Here is a 21,118-nt window from a genome sequence, read left to right as displayed (position 1 = left end):
AATGTGGGCTTAGATGTTTTTGGCCCATGGTTTGTGTCTTCACAGCGCACAAGAGGAAGTATCATCCAAAATAAAAGGTGGGCTGTCTTATTCATGTGCTTGAGTATTAGAGCAGTTCACATTGAGGTGATAGAGTCTCTCGATACCTCTAGCTTTGTTAATGCATTCAGACGGTTTCTGGCAGTAAGAGGACCTGTAAAACGTGTTCGCTCTGATAGAGGTACCAATTTTGTCAGTGCATGTAAAGAACTGAAGATCCCCTCAAATTTATACAACACAGCTGTACAAACCTACCTTAAAGAACACGGATGTACATGGACTTTTAACCCTCCACACGCTTCCCACTTTGGCGGGTCATGGGAAAGAATGATTGGACTTGCCTGGAAAATATTGGACACAATGTTTTTCCAGCTCAAGACTACTAAACTCACTCACGAAGTTCTTGCCACCTTTATGGCAGAAGTGGCGGCTATTATAAACGCAAGACCCCTTGTCCCTGTTTCATCGGACCCAAGTGACCCTTTCACTTTGACCCCGGCCACTCTTATAACCCAAAAGGTAACCCCTCTTAAGGCTCCAGTTGGCAACTTTACAGCGTCAGACCTCTACAAACACCAGTGGCGCCAAGTCCAGCACCTGTCAAACACCTTCTGGGACAGGTGGAAGAAGGAGTTCCTTCCCACTCTCCAACCACGTCGCAAATGGCATTCTAGCCAGCTTAACGTGAGCGTAGGTTCGGTCGTTGTACTCAAAGACAGCCAAATTCCCCGAAATGAATGGCCTCTTGCACGTGTAACTCAGGTGTTCCCAAGTAAAGATGGCAAAGTGCGTTCAGTAGAGCTAAGGGTAGTCAGGTCAGATGATACAAAGGTGCTGACCAGACCCATCTCAGAGATTGTACCTTTGATTATTTCATGAGAGGTACCGGTATCTGTTTTTTCCAGTAATTTTTGTGGCGTTTATCCACGCCAAGCGTGGAGTGTTCTGTTACAACTAAAAGTTGTAAACTGTTGTTGTTGAAATGTGTTGTGCTTAAATAAGCTTGTTATGTAATTAACATTACATGTGTATTTGTCGCCATCATGTGGTCATGGCAGTTATTACATCATTGAGAAGTATGTATTTTGAATCAAACTTTATTGACCGGAAGTTGCATAAGCCAAGCAGAGAAATCTACGGTGCCAGCACGTACTTTATGGTGGTTATTTTCGAAGAAATACTGCATATATCTTTTGTTTAAGGTTGCATCGCCGGTATGTATCATAAGTTGAACTTTGAAACTTGGTTTTTGTCTAAAATATTTCGAGCTAAATTTATGATTTTTGATGTATGATCTTTGCCATACTCATTAGCAATAATTTGCGATGTCATCTAAGATGGCGTCGTAGTACACATTCACTTTGTTTACCTTCTCATGCCTTTTAAGGTAGCATTACAGCATATATATGATACATTTGCACAACATATGTATATATTGACTGTATTGTTTGTCTTTTTAGTTTCACCCTTTTGAATGTCAATAAACCTGCTGACAACGCTCATCGGTCTCCAGAGTCGTGACGTAAGAAAGGTGTTAAACAGCCCTTGCATCAGACATGCACCTCTAACGGCACAATATCTATCTATCTATATACATGCCAAAATGTATTTTGATACTTTTCTAAATAAAGGGGACCACAATTATATCATTATTGGCTTTGTTTTAACAAAAAATTTTAGGGTACATTAAACATGTTTATTATTGCAATTTAGTCCGTAAATAAAGTAGTGAACATACAAGACAACTTGTTTTTAGTAGTAAGTAAGCAAACAAAGGCTCCTAATTAGTCTTCTGACGTATGCAGTAACATATTGTGCCATTTATCATTCTATTATTTTGTCTATATTATGAGGGACAAGCAGTAGAAAATTGATTATTAATTTACTTGTTCATTTACTGATAATAACTGTTTCAACATGTTCTATCTACACTTCTATTAAAATGTGATAAACACTTATTCTTCTGTTGTTTGATACTTTACATTAGTTTTGGATGATACCACAAATTTAGGTATCCGATAGTTTATAAACATATTTAGAATTAAAAAAGGAAAAAAGTATATATTATAGTAGTATCGACGAGATACGCTATTGTACTTGGTATCATTACAGTGGATGTCAGGTGTAGATCCACTCATCGCATTTGTTTACATTCAGGAGCGCTAGCTTGCTGTTAGCAGTGAGCTATTGAAGTGAAGCACGTTTAGCTATTCTTCATCCTGCAGTGATAATGATACTTGTAAGAAACTTACTTTATTTGTCGCCATGGAGGCCAGGATTAGTCTTTTAGAAGTAGCTAAAACACTGTGGATGGATGTTAGCCGCTAGCTAGCTAGCCATGTCTTAGAGCACCTCTTCCTGAGGGTGTTTCAGTGTTATAACTTCATGTTTATCTTTAGTTTTTAGGCCAAAATACGTCCATTCTCCATTTTCTGTCTACACACTGTGTCTACTTGTAAGTACTCTGTGTGTGTGCGATGCCGAACATGCTCCTCTGCTCGTAAAACCAGCAATGTCACAAAAATGGAAATTTATTTTTCAGAAGCAGTATAATACCGTTTTTAATGTATTAGTACCGTGGTACTTTATTAGTACCTGTATACCGTACAACCCTAAGCGTGACGCACCTGTGGATGGGGGCGGAGTTAAAGGTCCACTGTTTTCGTACGTCCCTCTGTCTGAGCACGGAGAGTTTGCTGGAGCCGTACACCAGCACCCAGTCGCTCTTGCTGGAGTTCAGGTTGGCGACCGTGTCCAGGTTGTTGTCGCAGCTGCCCAAACCGGCCACCAGGGGGAGCAGGAAGTCCACACGCTCTGATCCTCTAATAGATTAGAAAGGATGCTTTGTGTTAGGGTTCAATTGCGCTTTTATTTACGTCTTTTTATGAATGTTTTGTTTGGCCGACCTGAAAATGTGTATGAAGGAAGAGGAATTAGTTTTATCGAGACTCTCCCATCCTGGATCCTTCCGCCAGAGCGCCTGAGCCATGGGCGACTTGCCGGTTGCACGGATGTAGACATCGCGCAGAGAGACGGCCACCACGTTACCTGAGGAGGCAGACACAGGTGTGACACATGTGGACTGGATTATCACGACAAGGTGTCCAGCTGGGAAGACGTCTCTACCAAGGCCGAACAGGATGTAGGCCGCCCCTTGCTGTGTCTGGTGCAGAAGTGGTCCGATCAGCTTCCCTTGTCCTGTGAGGTTGAAGGACACGGACTGTCCCAGAGTTTCTCCAGTCAGCCCCGACTTTAGAGTCAGAGAGAGATCCAGAGCCTGAGAGGGATCGAGTATGTCATCAATCCTCGAGAGACTTGGATCCGGACTCGATTCAAACAGTGTTGTCTCTTTTTAAATAGAAATAAATATCTGAGAACTTCAATATAGCAATGTCACAACCAACTGATACAGACTATCAATAATGACAAAAACAACTCTTTGTTTCGTTAAATTGACAAGAACCCCTCTGTCCTGACGGAACGTGTGCTGGGAGAAGTGGAGGTTGTGTGCCTGGCCAGTCTTTATGTTGGGGGCGTGGAAGTTATCTACCTATTTGGAATTATGATAACTGGGCACCTGCTGATTGGACTGAACCTTGCCCTGGTGTAGGGTTGTCCCGATATTGTACCGGTACCAAAATGTATTTCGATACTTTTCTAAATAAAGGGCACCACAAAAAAATTAATTATTGTCTTTATTTGAATAAAAAATATTAGGGTACATTAAACATATGTTTATTATGTTAAGTCTGTCTTTAAATAAAATAGTGAACATACGAGACAACTTGTCTTTTATTAGTAAGTAAACAAACAAAGACTACTAATTAGTCTGCTGATGTATGCAGTAACATATTGTGTCATTTATCATTCTATTATTTTGTCTACATTATGAGGGACAAACTGTAAAAATTGATTATTAAAGTACTTGTTCATTTACTGTTAATATCTGCTTATTTTCTGTGTGTGTGTGTGTGTGTGTGTGTGTGTGTTGGATCACATGCGCAGTGGCTTGTATGCCACATCATGTCTATATCAGTATATTTCTGGCTCTGCATAGTAGAGTTTTAACTTGCACTTACAGATGTAGCGACCAACTGTAGTTACTGACAGTGGTTTTCTAAAGTGTTCCTGAGCCCATGTGATGATATCCTTTACACACCGATGTCGCTTTTTGATGCAGTACCGCCTCAGGTATCGAAGGTCACAGGCATTCAATGTTGGTTTTCAGCCTTGCTGCTTACATGCAGTGATTTCTCCAGATTCTCTGAACCTTTTGAGGATATTACGGACCGTAGATGGTGAAATCCCTAAATTCCTTGCAATAGCTGGTTGAGAAATATTGTTCTTAAACTGTTGGACAATTTGCCCACGCATTTGTTCACAAAGTGGTCACCCTCGCCCCATCCTAGTTTGTGAATGACTGAGCATTTCATGGAAGCTGCTTTTATACCCAATCATGGCACCCACGTGTTCCCAATTAGCCTGTTCAAATAAATGTTTGATGAGCATTCCTCAACTTTCTCAGTCTTCTTTGCCAAAAAATAACAAAGTTTCCCAGTTCGAACATTAAGTATCTGGTCTTTGCAGTGTATTCAATTGAATATAAGTTGAAAAGGATTTGTAAATCATTGTATTCTGTTTTTATTTACCATTTACACAACGTGCCAACTTCACTGGTTTTGGCTTTTGTACATCGGTTGGTAATTTGCTCTCAAAATAATGTTGAAAATAATATAATTTATCGGCAATAATTTGTAGGTCAATATATCATCCCAAGCCTATCGGATACTGGACTGAACTAAACTGGAAAACCTCCTGGAGAAGCTTTCCGCTCTGCAAGGAGAAGTTATGATCAATTTGAGGGCCAGGAACGGACAATTAGCCAGGTAACCCAGACATCGTAATTTAACTTTTTACATGGCCCCACGTGGCGACCCTTCCTGCCCTGTGCCCCCATCATATTGTACTGGCCTTTCTTGGATGGCTTGACTATAAACAAATAGTGTTGTACTTTTTAAGTGCAATGACAAATAAATCCTCCATTGCTGTGACAGACAAACCTTCAGAAGAGAGCCAGAAATGGAATGTGGCGGGTGTGAAGTACCTCATCTGCAGGCAGGGTGGCTATGAGCAGGTCTGGGATGGAGTCCTCCTGGAGGTCTGGGAGTAAGACCGCCTGGGACTCGATGTTCTTCAGCAGGACAGACCACAGGTTCTTCCCTGTGAAGGGAGAGAGAGAACTTCTTAATTGCTCAAACGGCACAACTGTCGTCTTCCCATGTACCTTGAACCTACTTCCTGTTCCTGTCTACGGTGATAAGCCTTCTGGGTAATGTAGTATAAAAACATTTACTTGCTAGTTTACATGCATTTATTTATTTACATGTTATCGATACAGGGTAAGACAATTAAGAACAGTGCTGACCTAGCAAAGAGGAAGCATTTACGTATTAGAGATGTTGAAATGTGACGATAACCTTATTGTCTCTTAATTATCAACAAGAACTAGCGCTCTAGATCGCTCTCAGCAGTTCACAAATGAACTGAACAGCTATCACACTGACGGCAAGCTTGCAATTTGTGTGCTGCTGATTAGCTATCACGCTGATAGCTAGCTGGCAGCTTGTGTGCTGATAGCTAGCTAGTGATATGAAACGTTCATTTAGGAACAATAATAGTGATATGAAATGTTCATTTTGGTACAATAATAGTGTTATCAAATGTTCATTTTGGAACACTAATAGTGATATGAAACGTTCATTTTGGAACACTAATAGTGATATGAAATGTTAATTTTTAAACAATAATAGCGATATGAAACGTTAATTTTGGTACAGTAATAGTGATATCAAATATTCATTTTTCAACACTAATAGTGATATCACATGTTCATTTTGGAACAATAATAGTGATATGAAACGTTAATTTTGGAACAATAATAGTGATATGAAACGTTCATTTTGGAACAATAATAGTGATATGAAACGTTCATTTTGGAACAATAATAGTGATAAGAAACGTTTATTTTGGAACAATAATAGTGATATGAAACGTTCATTTTGGAACAATAATAGTGATATGAAACGTTCATTTTGGAACAATAGTAGTGATATGAAACTTTCATTTTGGAACAACAATATTGATATGAAACGTTCATTTTGGAACAATAATAGTGATATGAAATGTTCATTTAGGAACAATAATAGTGATATCAAGAGTTCATTTTGGAACAATAATCGTAATATGAAGAGTTCATTTTGGAACAATAAGAGTGATATGAAACATTCATTTTGGAACAATAATAGTGATATGAAACATTTATTTTAGAACAATAATAGTGATATGAAACGTTCATTTTGGAACAATAATAGTGGTATGAAACTAGGGCTGGGCGATATGGCCTTTTATTAATATCTCGATATTTTTAGGCCATGTCACGATACACGATATATATCTCGATATATTGCCTTAGCCTTGAATTAACACTTGATGCATATAATCACACCAGTGTGATGATTCTATCTGTCTACATTAAAACATTCTTGTTTATACTGCATTAATATATGCTCATTTTAAACATTCATGCAGAGAGGGAAATCACAACTAAGTCAATTTACCAAAACTGTATTTATTAAACAGTTATTAAGCAGTGGCACAAACATTCATGTCATTTCAAAACAGAAAGTGCAAGATTGTCAGAGACATTTTAAAACAAGCTATTAGTGTACTTTTGTGCATGATGTCACTAAGATGACATATCAAAACAACACTCAATTAAAGTGCACTTTTTGTACAGAACGCCACTACAATAGTTTAAAACAAATAAAGTGCACTTTTGTGCATGATGTCACACAAGATATTTCAATAACTGTCAAATAAAAATTAGCTGCATAATAGGAAATCAAATAGTGTATGTCCTTCGCTATGTGGTAGGTTCCTGCGGACATTATCTCCTTCTGTTGTTGATTTTGTGTTCATACGGTGTTGATCTGGAAATAGTTGCTTTGGCATTTTGTTGGTGTGGCACTGAACGGAGATGTTGACATGCAGAGTTTTAAGCACTCTTCATTCTCTAGCGGGTGACTTTTCAAATGATGCTACATTAGCAGTGGTGCTACTTTTTGTAGCAATGCTCTTGCCGCATAAATGTTCAACATATTCCCGCTTGAAGTCAAACCACCACCAGACGATGGATGCTGTTTTTCTCGGGAAATAATTCTTCCTCCATTTGTTACCAGATTCGCACCTTCTTTCTCTCGTATTACCACCCGCACCGCACCGTTAGCATCACAGCTAACGTTACCATGTTGCTACCTGTCTGCTCCGCAGGAGCGTGTGACGTTGCACACGTGACGTATGTAAGAAGGTGCGCTTGTTTGTATGTCTCTGTGAGAAGGAGAGACAAGAAAGAGTGGAAAACGCATGCTGTGTAATGCCCGCAACTAAAAGCAACTGCGTGAGAATGTGTACTCGAATATCACGATATAGTAATTTTCTATATCACACAGACAAACCCGCGATATATCGAGTATATCGATATATCGCCCAGCCCTATATGAAATGTTCATTTTGAAACAATAATAGTGATATGAAACGTTCATTTTGGAACAATAATAGCGATGTGAAACGTTCATTTTGGAACAATAATAGCGATGTGAAACGTTCATTTTGGAACAATAATAGTGATATGAAACATTCAATTCGGAACAATAATAGTGATATGAAACGTTCATTTTGGTACAATAATAGTGATATGAAACGTTCATTTTGGAACAATAATAGTGATATGAAACGTTCATATTGTTCCACGACTGCATTAATAATTAATGAGTAAGACTGAAAAATGAAAGTGTTTGAACCTGTGGTGCCGTTCACAGCCGTGATGACGGACTTGCCGATGAGGAGACACACGGGTGTTGGCCGGGCGCTGATCCGGAGACCACATTGGACGTACATGACCGACTCCAACGTGACTTTCGTCCAGAGCACCTGGCCCGTGGCGCCGGACAGGACCACGGCACTGTGGACTGGTGCGGCGACACCACACCTCGTTAAAACAGGTCAGGATTCAGGATCGGGATTCACCTTACTTTTGGTTCCTTGAGTGACACGTGTGTCGTTGGTGCACTCGCTCACACTGAGTAGCACGTCATCCACCGAGTCCCCGTCCACATCCCATAACGCCAGGGCAGGTGGAGTCACACCTGGAAGTAAACACACACAGAACATCGTCAGTGACCGTCAAGGTTGTCATGACAACAGAACTGCAGGAGTCCGTACGATACCAACTCCACAATTCTCCATACCACCATGAAAATGTTTTTAACACTTTAAGATCACTGCGCTTCAACACCTTTTTGCACAAAATTCTCTTCACTATCAGCTAGTGATGTGTGCATCGATACTGAAATAACAATACCACCGATACCAGATCTTTATGCTATAATATCGATTCTCAAATCAAAAATACTTCTAACATTTTAGTTCTGGATGTCCAAACTTTTTCCACCAAGATATTTTTTATTTAAAATATGCAAAAACAGATATTGTGTCAAATTTGTATTATAGACGTATATTATTAGAACATTTTTCTTACATTTTTACTGTTGTTTTTTCCCCCCCCATCTATAAATAGAATACAAATCTTAATAAAACGATTGTGTCACTGCATGACCTAGTGTGTCAAAAATTGTGCCTGTACAAAAATATTAATGTTCAGTTACACAATTAAGTGTTTATTATGGTTGTTGTCATTTTTCTAATTCATTCATAAAATTAGTATTCCATTTTTTTAAATTAACTAAACTTGGTTTATATTTCAAGTACATTTTATTTTTAACTTCAAAAGCTTCAAAGAGAGAGAGATATTTTTTTTTTACATGCTAAAAACAGATATTATAGATATTTAAAGACAAAACTTTGTGTTATAGGTGATCAAGTATATTACTAGTTTAAAAAAACTGTTTTCTCATTACATTCCAATGTTTTGCTCTTTTTTTCTTACATTTTTAAAGTTAAATTTAAAGTACCCACACTATGTACTGCATTTGACCCATCACCCTTGATCACCCCCTGGGAGGTGAGGGGAGCAGTGAGCAGCAGCGGTGGCCACGCCCGGGAATCATTTATGTTGATTGACAACACTAAATGGGCCCTAGTGTGTGAATGTGAGTGTGAATGTTGTCTGTCTATCTGTGTTGGCCCTGTGATGAGGTGGCGACTTGTCTAGGGTGTACCCCGCCTTCCGCCCGATTGTAGCTGAGATAGCCTCCAGCGAGCCCCCGCGACCCCAAAAGGGACAAGCGGTAAAAAATGGATGGATGGATAACCACCAATTCCAACCCTTGATGTTGCTGTAGAATTAAAAATAATAATATGATTGTGTAACTGCATAACCTAGTGTGTCAAAAATTCTGCCTGTACAAAAATATTAATGTTCAGTTACACATTTTTAACAGTGTTTATTATTGCTGTTGTCATTTTTCTAATTAATTTATAAGTTAGTATTATTTTATTTTTAATTAACTCAATTTAGATTATATTTTATTTTGTTTTTAAATGCTAAAAACATTTTATATATATATATATATATATATATATATATATATATATATATATATATATATATACACATATATATATATATATATATATATAAAGCAAAATGTTGTGTTATAGGTGACCAAGTATATTATTAGTTAAAACATTACATTACATTCCAATGTTTTTCTTACATTTTTACTGTTGTTTTTTAGAAATATATTTAAAAGTACACAACTTTTAAAATTTTTGCAGACACTTTGGGTATATTTGCACAAAGTATCGGTATCAAATCGGTATCACCGATACCAGCCTGAATCTTACTTGGTATCGGATGGGACAAAAAATCAGTGGTATCGCACATCACTAGTGTCAGCTGCCAAGAGGGAACTCGAAATTGAAAAAAGAACAGCAGTTTCCATAGCCTCCTAGTACCAAATAAACAATAGTGTGCTTTTGGATATTAGGGATGTGAATCTTTGGGCATCTAACGATTTGATCTGATTCAGATTCCCGAGATGGCGATGCGATTCCAAAAAACATAATTAAACACGTTAGAGATTGGAAAAGCTGCATGTCCTAAAAAACAATTTGTATTATTGATTTTACATTAAACATTGTTGAAAAAACAAAATAAATTAAAAAAGTTTAATCTATTTTTGAAAATTATGAATTATCGGCCCTATTGCAAATAGTTGAAAAAAAAAAACAAGCAAAGACTCTGAGAAGGTGTGATATGGTGTCATCTTTGGGATGAGTTTGCCCACCGCAGGTGCAGCAGTGTACTTCCATTTAGCGCTTTGTACCGGAAGTAGAAGTGCGATTCCGTCTTCTAGCCGTCTGTAGCGTTTCTACTCGTATGGATTCTTCATTCATTACTCCAAGCAACGTTCGCAAGTTTTACAATATAACTAAAACAATTCTTACTTACTAGATCGTGCCATGTGTGATGTCTGTAGGAGTGTTTTCCTGCATATTTGTACGTGCTATCGTAATGTAATCAAGCTAGAGTTGTTAGCATTAGCTAATATGCTAACAGGTTTACAAGTGTCTGTGTTAGTATTATTAACTTACAATGTTATACTTTTTGTGTCTTTAAGGATATATGACTTGGTATGAACTACTGTAAATTCCGGGCTATAAGCCGCTACTTCCTGCGGCTTATAAAATTGTGCGGATAAATTATGGATTGTTTTACAATATAACTAAAACTATTCATATTTACTGAACTGTCCCATGTGTGATGTCTGTAGGAGTGTTTTCATGCATATTTGTACGTGCTATCTAGGGGTGTAACGGTACACAAAAATTTCGGTTCGGTACGTACCTCGGTTTAGAGGTCAGGCTTCGGTTCATTCGGTACAGTAAGAAAACAACAAAATATATTTTTTTTTGGTTATTTATTTACCAAATTTGTAAACAATGGCATAACATACATATACACACAGGGTCCATTGCTAGGGTTAATGTGGTCAACATATACAAAACAAAAATTAAATAAGATAGGGCTCAGAATGGTTTCTTAACAAAACCTTTCTAAATATAAAGTGCTTTTATTGATTGATTGATTGAGACTTGTATTAGTAGATTGCACAGTACAGTACATATTCCGTACAATTGACCACTAAATGGTAACACCCCAATAAGTTTTTCAACTTGTTTAAGTCGGGGTCCACGTTAATCAACATTAAACTGCCTCAAGTTGTTGCTCAGATTAAATAAAATGACAAAACTACATATAAAAAGTGCAACATTAAACAGTTTCAAGTCAACTCAGCCTCAGATTAACCTTTCTTTCCCCCCCCAGCCTGGCTAACTTGACAGTAAGAGGATATATGGGCTCATTGTTCTTCCACCATAGAAGTGGGTCAAAAGCTAGTTTTTAATGCAATATGGACTTATATCTGCTGCTATAAAAACATTTGTTATTGCTTTAGCCCTGCCTGACTCGCCGAGGAGAGGCTGCTTGAATGCGGTGATGACGCTTCAAATGGGTTAGCATGTGTTATGAGAGTAGCGCATGTGTGTGTGTGGCCCTTTAATATGTGACAGCATGTGAGGTGAGTGTGTAGGCGAGCGAGGTGAGGGAGCGGTAGCCTAGTGCGGGGAGTGGCTAGTGTTTTGTTAGATTGGCTGTGTGCAAGACCTCAATAAAGCCACGATTTGCAACTAATCGCCGGACTCGTCATTTACCCTGGAGTCCGGAGCTGTGGAGACCCACTGCCGGGTAGAGTGAAAAGTGTTGCCCCCGAGAATAATTCGGCCCTGGAGGAGTGTCTCCCCTGCGCTCCTCGACTACGGTCTGGGAGCCGGAAGCAGGAAAGGTGCAACACATGTTTGACGTGTTGTCAGAAGCAGCTGCTGAACAATGTCGGCAAACCTCTGTCCTCCATTGTTGTATCGCGCAGCCAAAGGGGGCAGGAGGGTCTTCCAGCTCTGGCTTTTACATGTTGTCCTAGCCCGGTCGCTGCTAGCATGTGTACTCGTTCGGTACACCTCCGAACCGAAACGGTTCAATACAAATACACGTACCGTTACACTCCTAGTGCTATGGTAAACTAATCAAGCAAGCGTCGTTAGCATTAGCTAATATGCTTAGATGTTTACAAGTGTTATTATTAACTTACAATGTTATACTTTTTGTGTCTTTAAGGATATACGGCTTGGTATGAACTACTGTAAATTCCAGACTATAAGCCGCTACATTTTTGCTACACTTTCAACCCTGCGACTTATAAAATAGGGGATTTTTCTTTGCTGACGGCCATATTGCAAATAGTTAAAAAACAAACAAACAAAAAAAACACTGAAAAGGTGTGTTATTGTTTGTGCTATGGCGCCATCTTTTGGACGAGTTGGCCTACTGCAGGTGCAGCAGTGTCCTTCCATTTAGCGCTTTGAACCGCAAGTAGAAGTGTCATTCCGTCTTCTAGCCGTCCATCCATTCCGTCTTCTAGCCGTCCATAGTGTTTCTCCTAGTATGGATTCTTCATTCATCACTCCAAGCAACGTTTGTAAGTTTTATAAAATAACAAACAATTCTTACTTACTAAACCGTCCCATGCATATTTGTACATGCTATCGTAATGTAATGAAGCTAGCGTAGTATGCTAACATGTTTACAAGTGCCTGTGTTAGTATTATTAACTTACAATGTTATACTTTTTGTGTCTTTAAGGATGTCCCCCAATTTTAATTGCATTATTAGTTCCCACAAGCATACATATCTCACTCACGCTACAGTACACACATCAATAGGGACTGGAGGTCGGCTGTAACGGCTGACCTCCTAATTTTAACTACACTCTGGGGGCCTTGTACACATGCATGTGCGGGTTGGGGTTCGGGAGTACGGCGCACCCCTCATTGCCTTCTCGGCCGACGCGGGTTTCGGGAGTTGTCCCTGGGTGACGGGGGTGCGCGGCCGGACCTGTGGGGCTTGGGGGAGGAGATTGGCTGGTTCTCGGTGGGCAGTGGGTGCCGGGACTTGATCGCTGTCCCGCCGGCCTGTGTATGGATTTGTTGTTGTGTATATATATATATATATATATATGAGTGTGTGTGTGTTATGTATGTATATGTGTGTGCATGTATGAGTATAGGTATGTGTGTTTATAGATGTGTATGTTTGTATGTATATATATATATATGTATATATATATATATATATTGTATATATATATATATATATATATATATATATATATATGTGTGTACGCTCTGGGCCTGCTTGTCAGGCGGGGGTCGGCGCCTCAGGCTACTGCATCCGGACTGCGTGTCTGGAGCTCCTGGGTCCCACCGTCCATTCCTTCCGGGTGCCCGTCTTGGTTGGGGCCTGCTGGGTCTAGTCCCCGCGTCTATTGTGGTAGCTTGGTGCTGCAAGGTATTCCGGGGTGCTGCGAGTCGGCCATCTGCTGGGGTAGTGACGTTGTGTGTCAGCATGTCTGTGATCTTTTAATTTTGTTTTTATTTATATATATATATATATATATATATATATATATATATATATATAATTGTTATTATTATTTATTACTTAATTTTTTTTTTTATATATATATTTTATTAATATTATTTTTTATTTTTCCCCTCCCTCAGGGGGAGGAATCGACAAGGCGGTTACTGGTTGTTCCATCTCCATCATTGGGGTCCCAGCGGGTGGGGTGGGTGGTTCCCCTGGCCCCGTGCTGGGCTGTCCTGCGGCGGCCGACTTGGGTGGGATGGCCGGGGGCGGGCCGTGCTCTCCGGGGGTGGGGTGGGCTTGTGGGGGGCCGGTTGCTGGTGGGGCCGGGGCGGTCTCCCCGTCCGGTTGCGGGGAGTCCCTGGGCCCCCCGGGCAGGGCGTCCCGCCTTTCTGCCCGTGTGGGGTGTGGTCTCTCGCTGGCTTTAGGTCTGAGAGTCCCCTGCTTCTCTCGTGCCTTGTTCTCTGCCGGGTGCGTCTGTCTGCCTGCTGCTGGCTCTTACGGGCGGCACGGTGGGCCTGGCTGTGGGGTTCCTGTCGCTGGCCGGCCTGGCTGCGTGGGGCCGGTGGTCCCTGGTTCCCTGGGCGCCACACCTGCTGTTTGTGGGTTGGGCTCTCTGGGTGGCTGGGGCCGTACTCTGGCTCCCACACACACCGGGAGTCAAATATATTGTACATACAAATACACATATACTCACATACATACATCGGTACCTACGCTCCTACATACATACACAAATACAGTACATACCTACATACTCAAAGTTCGTACATCGACACGCACATCCACTGTACAAACATACACATACTGTACTTATACATTCACTGTACAAACATACATATATACAGTACATACTGTACATATACATTCACTGTACAAACATACATATACACATTCTGTATGTATACAAGTACATATACATACATACACCCATGCACATAATCACGTTTCATCAATCATATATTAACGTTGTTGCCCTACGGTAAACTGGGTAACACATGGCACACTGACAAAGCTTAACCTATTGTTACTTTAACAATCTACAAGGTTAATATAGGTTGCTTCTCTTTCTTCCCCTCCATTTTTCTGCATTCATTCGTATCTCTAGTTATCATTACGTATATGTATTGTTGCATTTGAAAAACTGTATTGTTGATAATAGAGGTAAATTATTGGTATTGTTCATTATCAATAGCACTATTCCTATGGTATTTGTATTGCTCCATTTGTAGTACAATAATGCTCATTGTCATTTCTGTATTATTTTTTATTTCGCTAAATGCTTCTTTGCTATCACTTTTACCATCATATTTGTACATGTCGTATTTGCTGATGTTGCTCTATTGTTGTTGTTGTTGTTGTTATTGTTGTGTTTGCTGTGGTTGTTTTTGTCTCTCTGTCTAATACCCCTCTTGTGCCCACAATTTCCCCCTCTGTCTTCCTTTTTTTCCTCTTTCTATCCCCTCCTGCTCTGGCCCGGCTGCAGCAAATGATAATATAAATACATTTATCCATCCATCCATCCATTTTCTACCGCTTGTCCTTTTTTGGGGTCGCAGGGGGTGCTGGAGCCTATCTCAGCTGCATTCGGGCGGAAGGCCGTGTACACCCTGGACAAGTTGCCACTTCATCGCAGGGCCAACACAGATAGACAGACAACATTCACACTCACATTCACACACTAGGGCCAATTATTTTGTTTTTGTGTTGCCAATCAACCTATCCCCAGTTGCATGTTTTTGGCGGTGGGAGGAAGCCGGATTACCTGGAGGGAACCCACGCAGTCACAGGGAGAACATGCAAACTCCACACAGAAATATCCCGAGCCCAGGATTGAACTCAGGACCTTCGTATTGTGAGGCACATGTACTAACACCTACATTTAATAAAGTCAAATACAAATAAGGCAACAAGAGAAGTATCGTACACTTCTCTTTTGTAAAGTAAATCTGAACAGCCGATATGGGCATCTACATCAACTTTGCCTGAGAAGCTGGACAGGACAAAAAAAATATATATAAAAAAAATAAAGGATGTAAGGCTTGGTATGAACTACTGTAAATTCCAGACTATGGGCCGCTACTTTTTTCCTACACTTTCAACCCTTATAAAATAGGGGAATTTTCTTTGCTGGCGGCCATATTGCACATTGTTGAAAAAAACAAAAAACAAGCAAAGACACTGAAAAGGTGTGTTATTTTTTGTGCTATGGCGCCATCTTTTGAATGGATTCGCCCACTGTAGGTGCTGCAGTGTCCTTCCATTTAGCGCTTTGAACCTGAAGTAGAAGTGCCGTTCCATCTTCTAGCCGTCCACAGCGTTTTTACTCTTATGGATTCGTAATTCATAACTCCAAGCAACGTTTATAAGTTTTACAATGTAACTAAAACTATTCTTATTTACTAAACCGTCCCATGTGTGATGTCTGTAGGAGTGTTTTCATGCATATCTGTACGTGCTATCGTAACATAATGAACTAGCGTCGTATGCTAACAGACTAACAAGTGTCTGTATTAGTATTATTAACTTACAATGGCATTTTGTATTGTTTCAGTTTCACAAATTCCTCAAAACGCCATAGTGGATTTATTGAGTCTGTTTAGCTAATTGGAGAGCTAGCTTGCGCAGCTAGTGGATCCATGCCGATGACTTCTGTTTTGTTTAATCATCCGTTTTACTGCCGTAATACAAAGTTTGGAAACAATGAAGGTATGTAAATAAATATTTCTGTGTAAATAACTCCTTTCACAACGTAAATATCTGGGGTAAAATGTGGTACTTATTTACATTTGGTGTATTTTCCACTGGTCAAACATAAGTTTTAACAATAAAATGCTACAATTATGTGTATTGTTGGTGATATAGTTATTTACCTGCTGCATCTCCCTGTCTTCTCTCCCACTGCGGCCTCTTCGCCAGCGCCCCCTTCTGGCAAGGAATGAGGAACGCGCCAAGCAGCACCAACACCATGGCGCACACCAGAGGCAGCAGGAAACAGGAAGCCCGCGCAGCGTTCTTCCTCCTCATCCTTTTCTCTTCCTCATCGGTACCGCGAACTCGAAGACCGGATGTTCCCGCTTGCCCCACGTCGTCCCCTGAAGGGCCCCAGTGCCGCCCATCGTCTCTGTCCGGGCGGGACTTGCTGGCGGGCCGCTCTCGCCATTCGTCCTCGTCCTCCGCCTCCCCGTCTTCGGCCGCCACTAGTCGCCCGGTTCTCCCTCTGGGGCCCAGGTGAGTGTCCCGGCCCAGACCGTTGCGGGGGTAATTGAGGACCAGGTCGTCCTCTTCACTCTCATCCTCGCTGTCAGCTTGGGTGAGCGGGTCGTACTCGCCCAGCTCGGAGCCTTTCTTTCCTGCACACAAATGAGGATCACATTTTTTTATGACACGAAGTAACCACTGCTCAAGCACCACCCCTTTATACCCACGTCCCTTTTTTCTCACCCACGCCCCCCTGACTCCTCCCTCCCTCCTGCAGCGGTCGCTTGTACAGTACGTCTCTTCTGCTTACACGTCAAAACGTCAAATTTTTTTGACGGGGAATCCAGTTTCTGTCCTTCATTCTGTTCTGGGTTCTTTCTTCTTTGTTTTTCCGCAATGTAACGTCGTCCGCTCGACAAGCCTCGGCCACACTCAGAGTGGGAGCGCACTGAAGTAGTGCGGCGAGTTTCATGTTGCGCAAGTCAATGGAATAACAACGCGACAGAGATTGACATGAAGACGACAGAAAAGATACCGCTGACAAACATCCAAACTTTGTGTAAATATCTTGAAAAACAGGAGACGTATTACAAAAGTAAAAAAGATCAGGCAGAAGCTCACACATTCTCATACTTTCTGCAACATCCAGGAAGAAAATGAAGTCAGCCACCTTGAAAAATGCCTCGACTGTAAATTCCGGACTAAGAGCCGCCACTTTTTTCTTACACTTTGAACCTTGCGGCTTATAAGACTGTGCTGCTCGTTTATAGATTTTTTTCTAACAACAGCCATGATATAAATAGTTTTAAAAAAACAGGCAAATACACCTACAAAGTGGTAGAAAGTGCGGAAGTAGAAGTGACGTTTAGTCTTGTAGATGTCCATAGCGTTTCTACTCGTATGGATTCTGCATTCATCACTCCAAGCAACGTTTTTAAGTTTTACAATATACTGTAACTAAAACAATTTATTCTTACTAAACCATGTGTGATGTCTGTAGGAGTGTTTTCATGCATATTTGCGCATGCTATTGTAATGTAATGAAGCTTGCGTTGTTAGCATTAGCAAATATGCTAACAGTGTGTCTGTGCTAGTATTATTAATTTACAATGGCATTCTTTTTGTATTCTTTCAGTTTCACAAATTCCTCAGTAAATTGATCAAAACGTCACTGTGGAGTTATTGAGTCTGTTTAGCAGATTGGAGAGTTAGCTTGCGCAGCTATTGAGTCCATGACGATGACTTCTGTTTTGTTTGATCAGCCATTTTACTTCCGTGTTCCAGACACCGTTTGAAAACAATTAAGGTACACATTTCTGTGTAGATAACTCATTTCACAACGTATATATATCTGCGGCTTATAGTCCGGTGCGGCTAATATATGGATTTTTCTCCAACAACAACTATTGTTTTGTAAATAGTTACAAAAAATACAGGCAAATACACCTACAAAGTGTTTTATTGTTTATGCTATGGCGCCATCTTATGAACAAGTTCGCTCAATACAGGTAGTGCTTTTTCTTTTCTTTTTGTATTGTTTCAGTTTCACAAATTCCTCAGTCAATTCACCAAACCGTCACCGTGGACTTATTGAGTCTGTTTAGCTGATTGGAGAGCTAACTTGAGCAGCTAGTGGGTCTATGACGATGACTTCTGTTTTGTTTTCAGTCGTTTTACTGCCGTGTTACAGACACTGTTTGGAAACAATTAAGGTATGTAAATAAACATTTACAGAATATTTCTGTGTAGATAACTCATTTCACAACGTATATATATCTGCGGCTTATAGTCCGGTGCGGCTAATATATGGATTTTTCTCCAACAACAACTATTTTTTTGTAAATAGTTACAAAAAATATAGGCAAATACACCTACAAAGTGTTTTATTGTTTATGCTATGGCGCCATCTTATGAACAAGTTCGCTCATTACAGGTAGTGCTTTTTTTTTTCTTTTTGTATTGTTTCAGTTTCACAAATTCCTCAGTCAATTCACCAAACCGTCACCGTGGAATTATTGAGTCTGTTTAGCTGATTGGAGAACTAACTTGAGCAGCTAGTGGGTCTATGACGATGACTTCTGTTTTGTTTTCAGTCGTTTTACTGCCGTGTTACAGACACTGTTTGGAAACAATTAAGGTATGTAAATAAACATTTACAGAATATTTCTGTGTAAATAACTAATTACACAACGTATATATCTGTGATTAATAGTCCGGTGCGGCTAATATATGGATTTTTTTGTCTTCTAAAATTTAGTAGGTGCGGCTTTTCATGCATATTTGCACAACCGGTGTGTGCTCTATAGTCCGGAAAATACGGAATAATCTATGTGACGATCCCAGAATTGTTATTTAAATGTTTGCAATATTTCAGGGTTCCTCAAAATGTATTAAATCCATGAAGTGTTTAAAAAATGGTATAAAATGGAGTAGAGAAATGTCATATTTTGACAAATTTTCCCAGGAGATTTGCCAGATATTGAAATGGTAAATGGTAAATGGGTTATACTTGTATAGCACTTTTCTACCTTTTTTAAGGAACTCAAAGCGCTTTGACACTATTTCCACATTCACCCATTCACACACACATTCACACACTGATGGAGGGAGCTGCCATGCAAGGCGCTAACCAGGACCCATCAGGAGCAAGGGTGAAGTGTCTTGCTCAAGGACACAACGGACGTGACTAGGATGGTAGAAGGTGGGGATTGAACCAGGAACCCTCAGGTTGCTGGCACAGCCACTCTCCCAACAGCGCCACGCCGCCCCTAAATGCAGAATTAGCGCCGCATTAAACATTATCACTTGTCATGACACCTCCATGAAGAATAAAAATAAAGGACCCAGATTTCCCTCGCCCGGACGCGGGTCACCGGGGCCCCCCTCTGGAGCCAGGCCCGGAGGCGGGGCACGATGGCGAGCGCCTGGTGGCCGGGCCTGTCCCCATGGGGCCCGGCCGGGCACAGCCCGAAGAGGCAACGTGGGTCCCCCCTCCAATGGGCTCACCACCCATAGCAGGGGCCATAGAGGTCGGGTGCAGTGTGAGCTGGGCGGCAGCCGAAGGCAGGGCACTTGGCGGTCCGATCCTCGGCTACAGAAGCTAGCTCTTGGGACGTGGAACGTCACCTCGCTAGGGGGGGAAGGAGCCTGAGCTAGTGCGCGAGGTCGAGAAGTTCCGGCTAGATATAGTCGGACTTACTTCGACGCACAGCAAGGGCTCTGGAACCAGTTCTCTCGAGAGGGGCTGGACTCTCTTCCACTCTGGCGTTGCCGGCAGTGAGAGGCGACGGGCTGGGGTGGCAATTCTTGTTGCCCCCCGGTTCAGAGCCTGCACGTTGGAGTTCAACCCGGTGGACGAGAGGGTAGCTTCCCTCCGCCTTCGGGTGGGGGGCCAGGTCCTGACTGTGGTTTGCGCTTACGCGCCAAACGGCAGCTCAGAGTACCCACCCTTTCTGGATTCGCTCGAGGGAGTACTTGAGAGTGCTCCCCCGGGTGATTCCCTCGTTCTACTGGGGGACTTCAATGCTCATGTTGGCAGCGACAGTGAAACCTGGAGAGGCGTGATTGGGAAGAATGGCCGCCCGGATCTGAACCCGAGTGGTGTTTTGTTATTGGACTTTTGTGCCCGTCACAGATTGTCCATAATGAAGACCATGTTCAAACATAAGGGTGTTCATATGTGCACTTGGCACCAGGACACCGTAGGCCGCAGTTCCATGATCGACTTTGTAGTTGTGTCATCGGATTTGCGGCCTCATGTTTTGGACACTCGGGTGAAGAGAGGGGCGGAGCTTTCAACCGATCACCACCTGGTGGTGAGTTGGCTGCGATGGTGGGGGAGGATGCCGGACAGACCTGGCAGGCCCAAACGCATTGTGAGGGTTTGCTGGGAACGTCTGGCAGAGTCTCCTGTCAGAGAGAGTTTCAATTCCCACCTCCGGAAGAACTTTGAGCATGTCACGAGGGAGGTGCTGGACATTGAGTCCGAGTGGACCATGTTCCGCGCCTCTATTGTCGAGGCAGCTGATTGGAGCTGTGGCCGCAAGGTAGTTGGTGCTTGTCGTGGCGGTAATCCTAGAACCCGTTGGTGGACACCGGCGGTGAGGGATGCCGTCAAGCTGAAGAAGGAGTCCTATCGGGTTCTTTTGGCTCATAGGACTCCTGAGGCAGCGGACAGGTACCGACAGGCCAAGCGGTGTGCGGCTTCAGCGGTTGCGGAGGCAAAAACTCGGACATGGGAGGAGTTCGGGGAAGCCATGGAAAACGACTTCCGGATGGCTTCAAAGCGATTCTGGGCCACCATCCGCCGCCTCAGGAGGGGAAAGCAGTGCACTATCAACACCGTGTATGGTGAGGATGGTGTTCTGCTGACCTCGA

At 41.7% G+C, this 21,118-nt stretch overlaps 1 protein-coding gene across 1 annotated transcript in view; it reads right to left on the bottom strand.

Moving 5' to 3' along the window:
* The window catches only part of fam234b (family with sequence similarity 234 member B), a 73,579-nt gene that overhangs the window by 39,770 nt on the left and 12,691 nt on the right, over window positions 1–21,118 (bottom strand). The window contains exons 2-8 of the mRNA XM_061973978.2: window positions 16,414–16,893; window positions 8,130–8,243; window positions 7,899–8,066; window positions 5,144–5,259; window positions 3,166–3,316; window positions 2,946–3,087; window positions 2,667–2,861 (exon numbers count right to left, since the gene is read on the bottom strand). Coding sequence (XP_061829962.1) covers window positions 2,667–2,861; window positions 2,946–3,087; window positions 3,166–3,316; window positions 5,144–5,259; window positions 7,899–8,066; window positions 8,130–8,243; window positions 16,414–16,893 — 1,366 coding nt within the window. The remainder of the gene's footprint in view (window positions 1–2,666; window positions 2,862–2,945; window positions 3,088–3,165; window positions 3,317–5,143; window positions 5,260–7,898; window positions 8,067–8,129; window positions 8,244–16,413; window positions 16,894–21,118) is intronic.

The sequence above is a fragment of the Nerophis lumbriciformis genome, linkage group LG22 (assembly GCF_033978685.3).
Source record: "Nerophis lumbriciformis linkage group LG22, RoL_Nlum_v2.1, whole genome shotgun sequence".
NCBI lineage: Eukaryota > Metazoa > Chordata > Actinopteri > Syngnathiformes > Syngnathidae > Nerophis > Nerophis lumbriciformis.
Note: the sequence above shows the minus strand (reverse complement) of the source record. Positions and strands in the feature narration are given on the sequence as shown.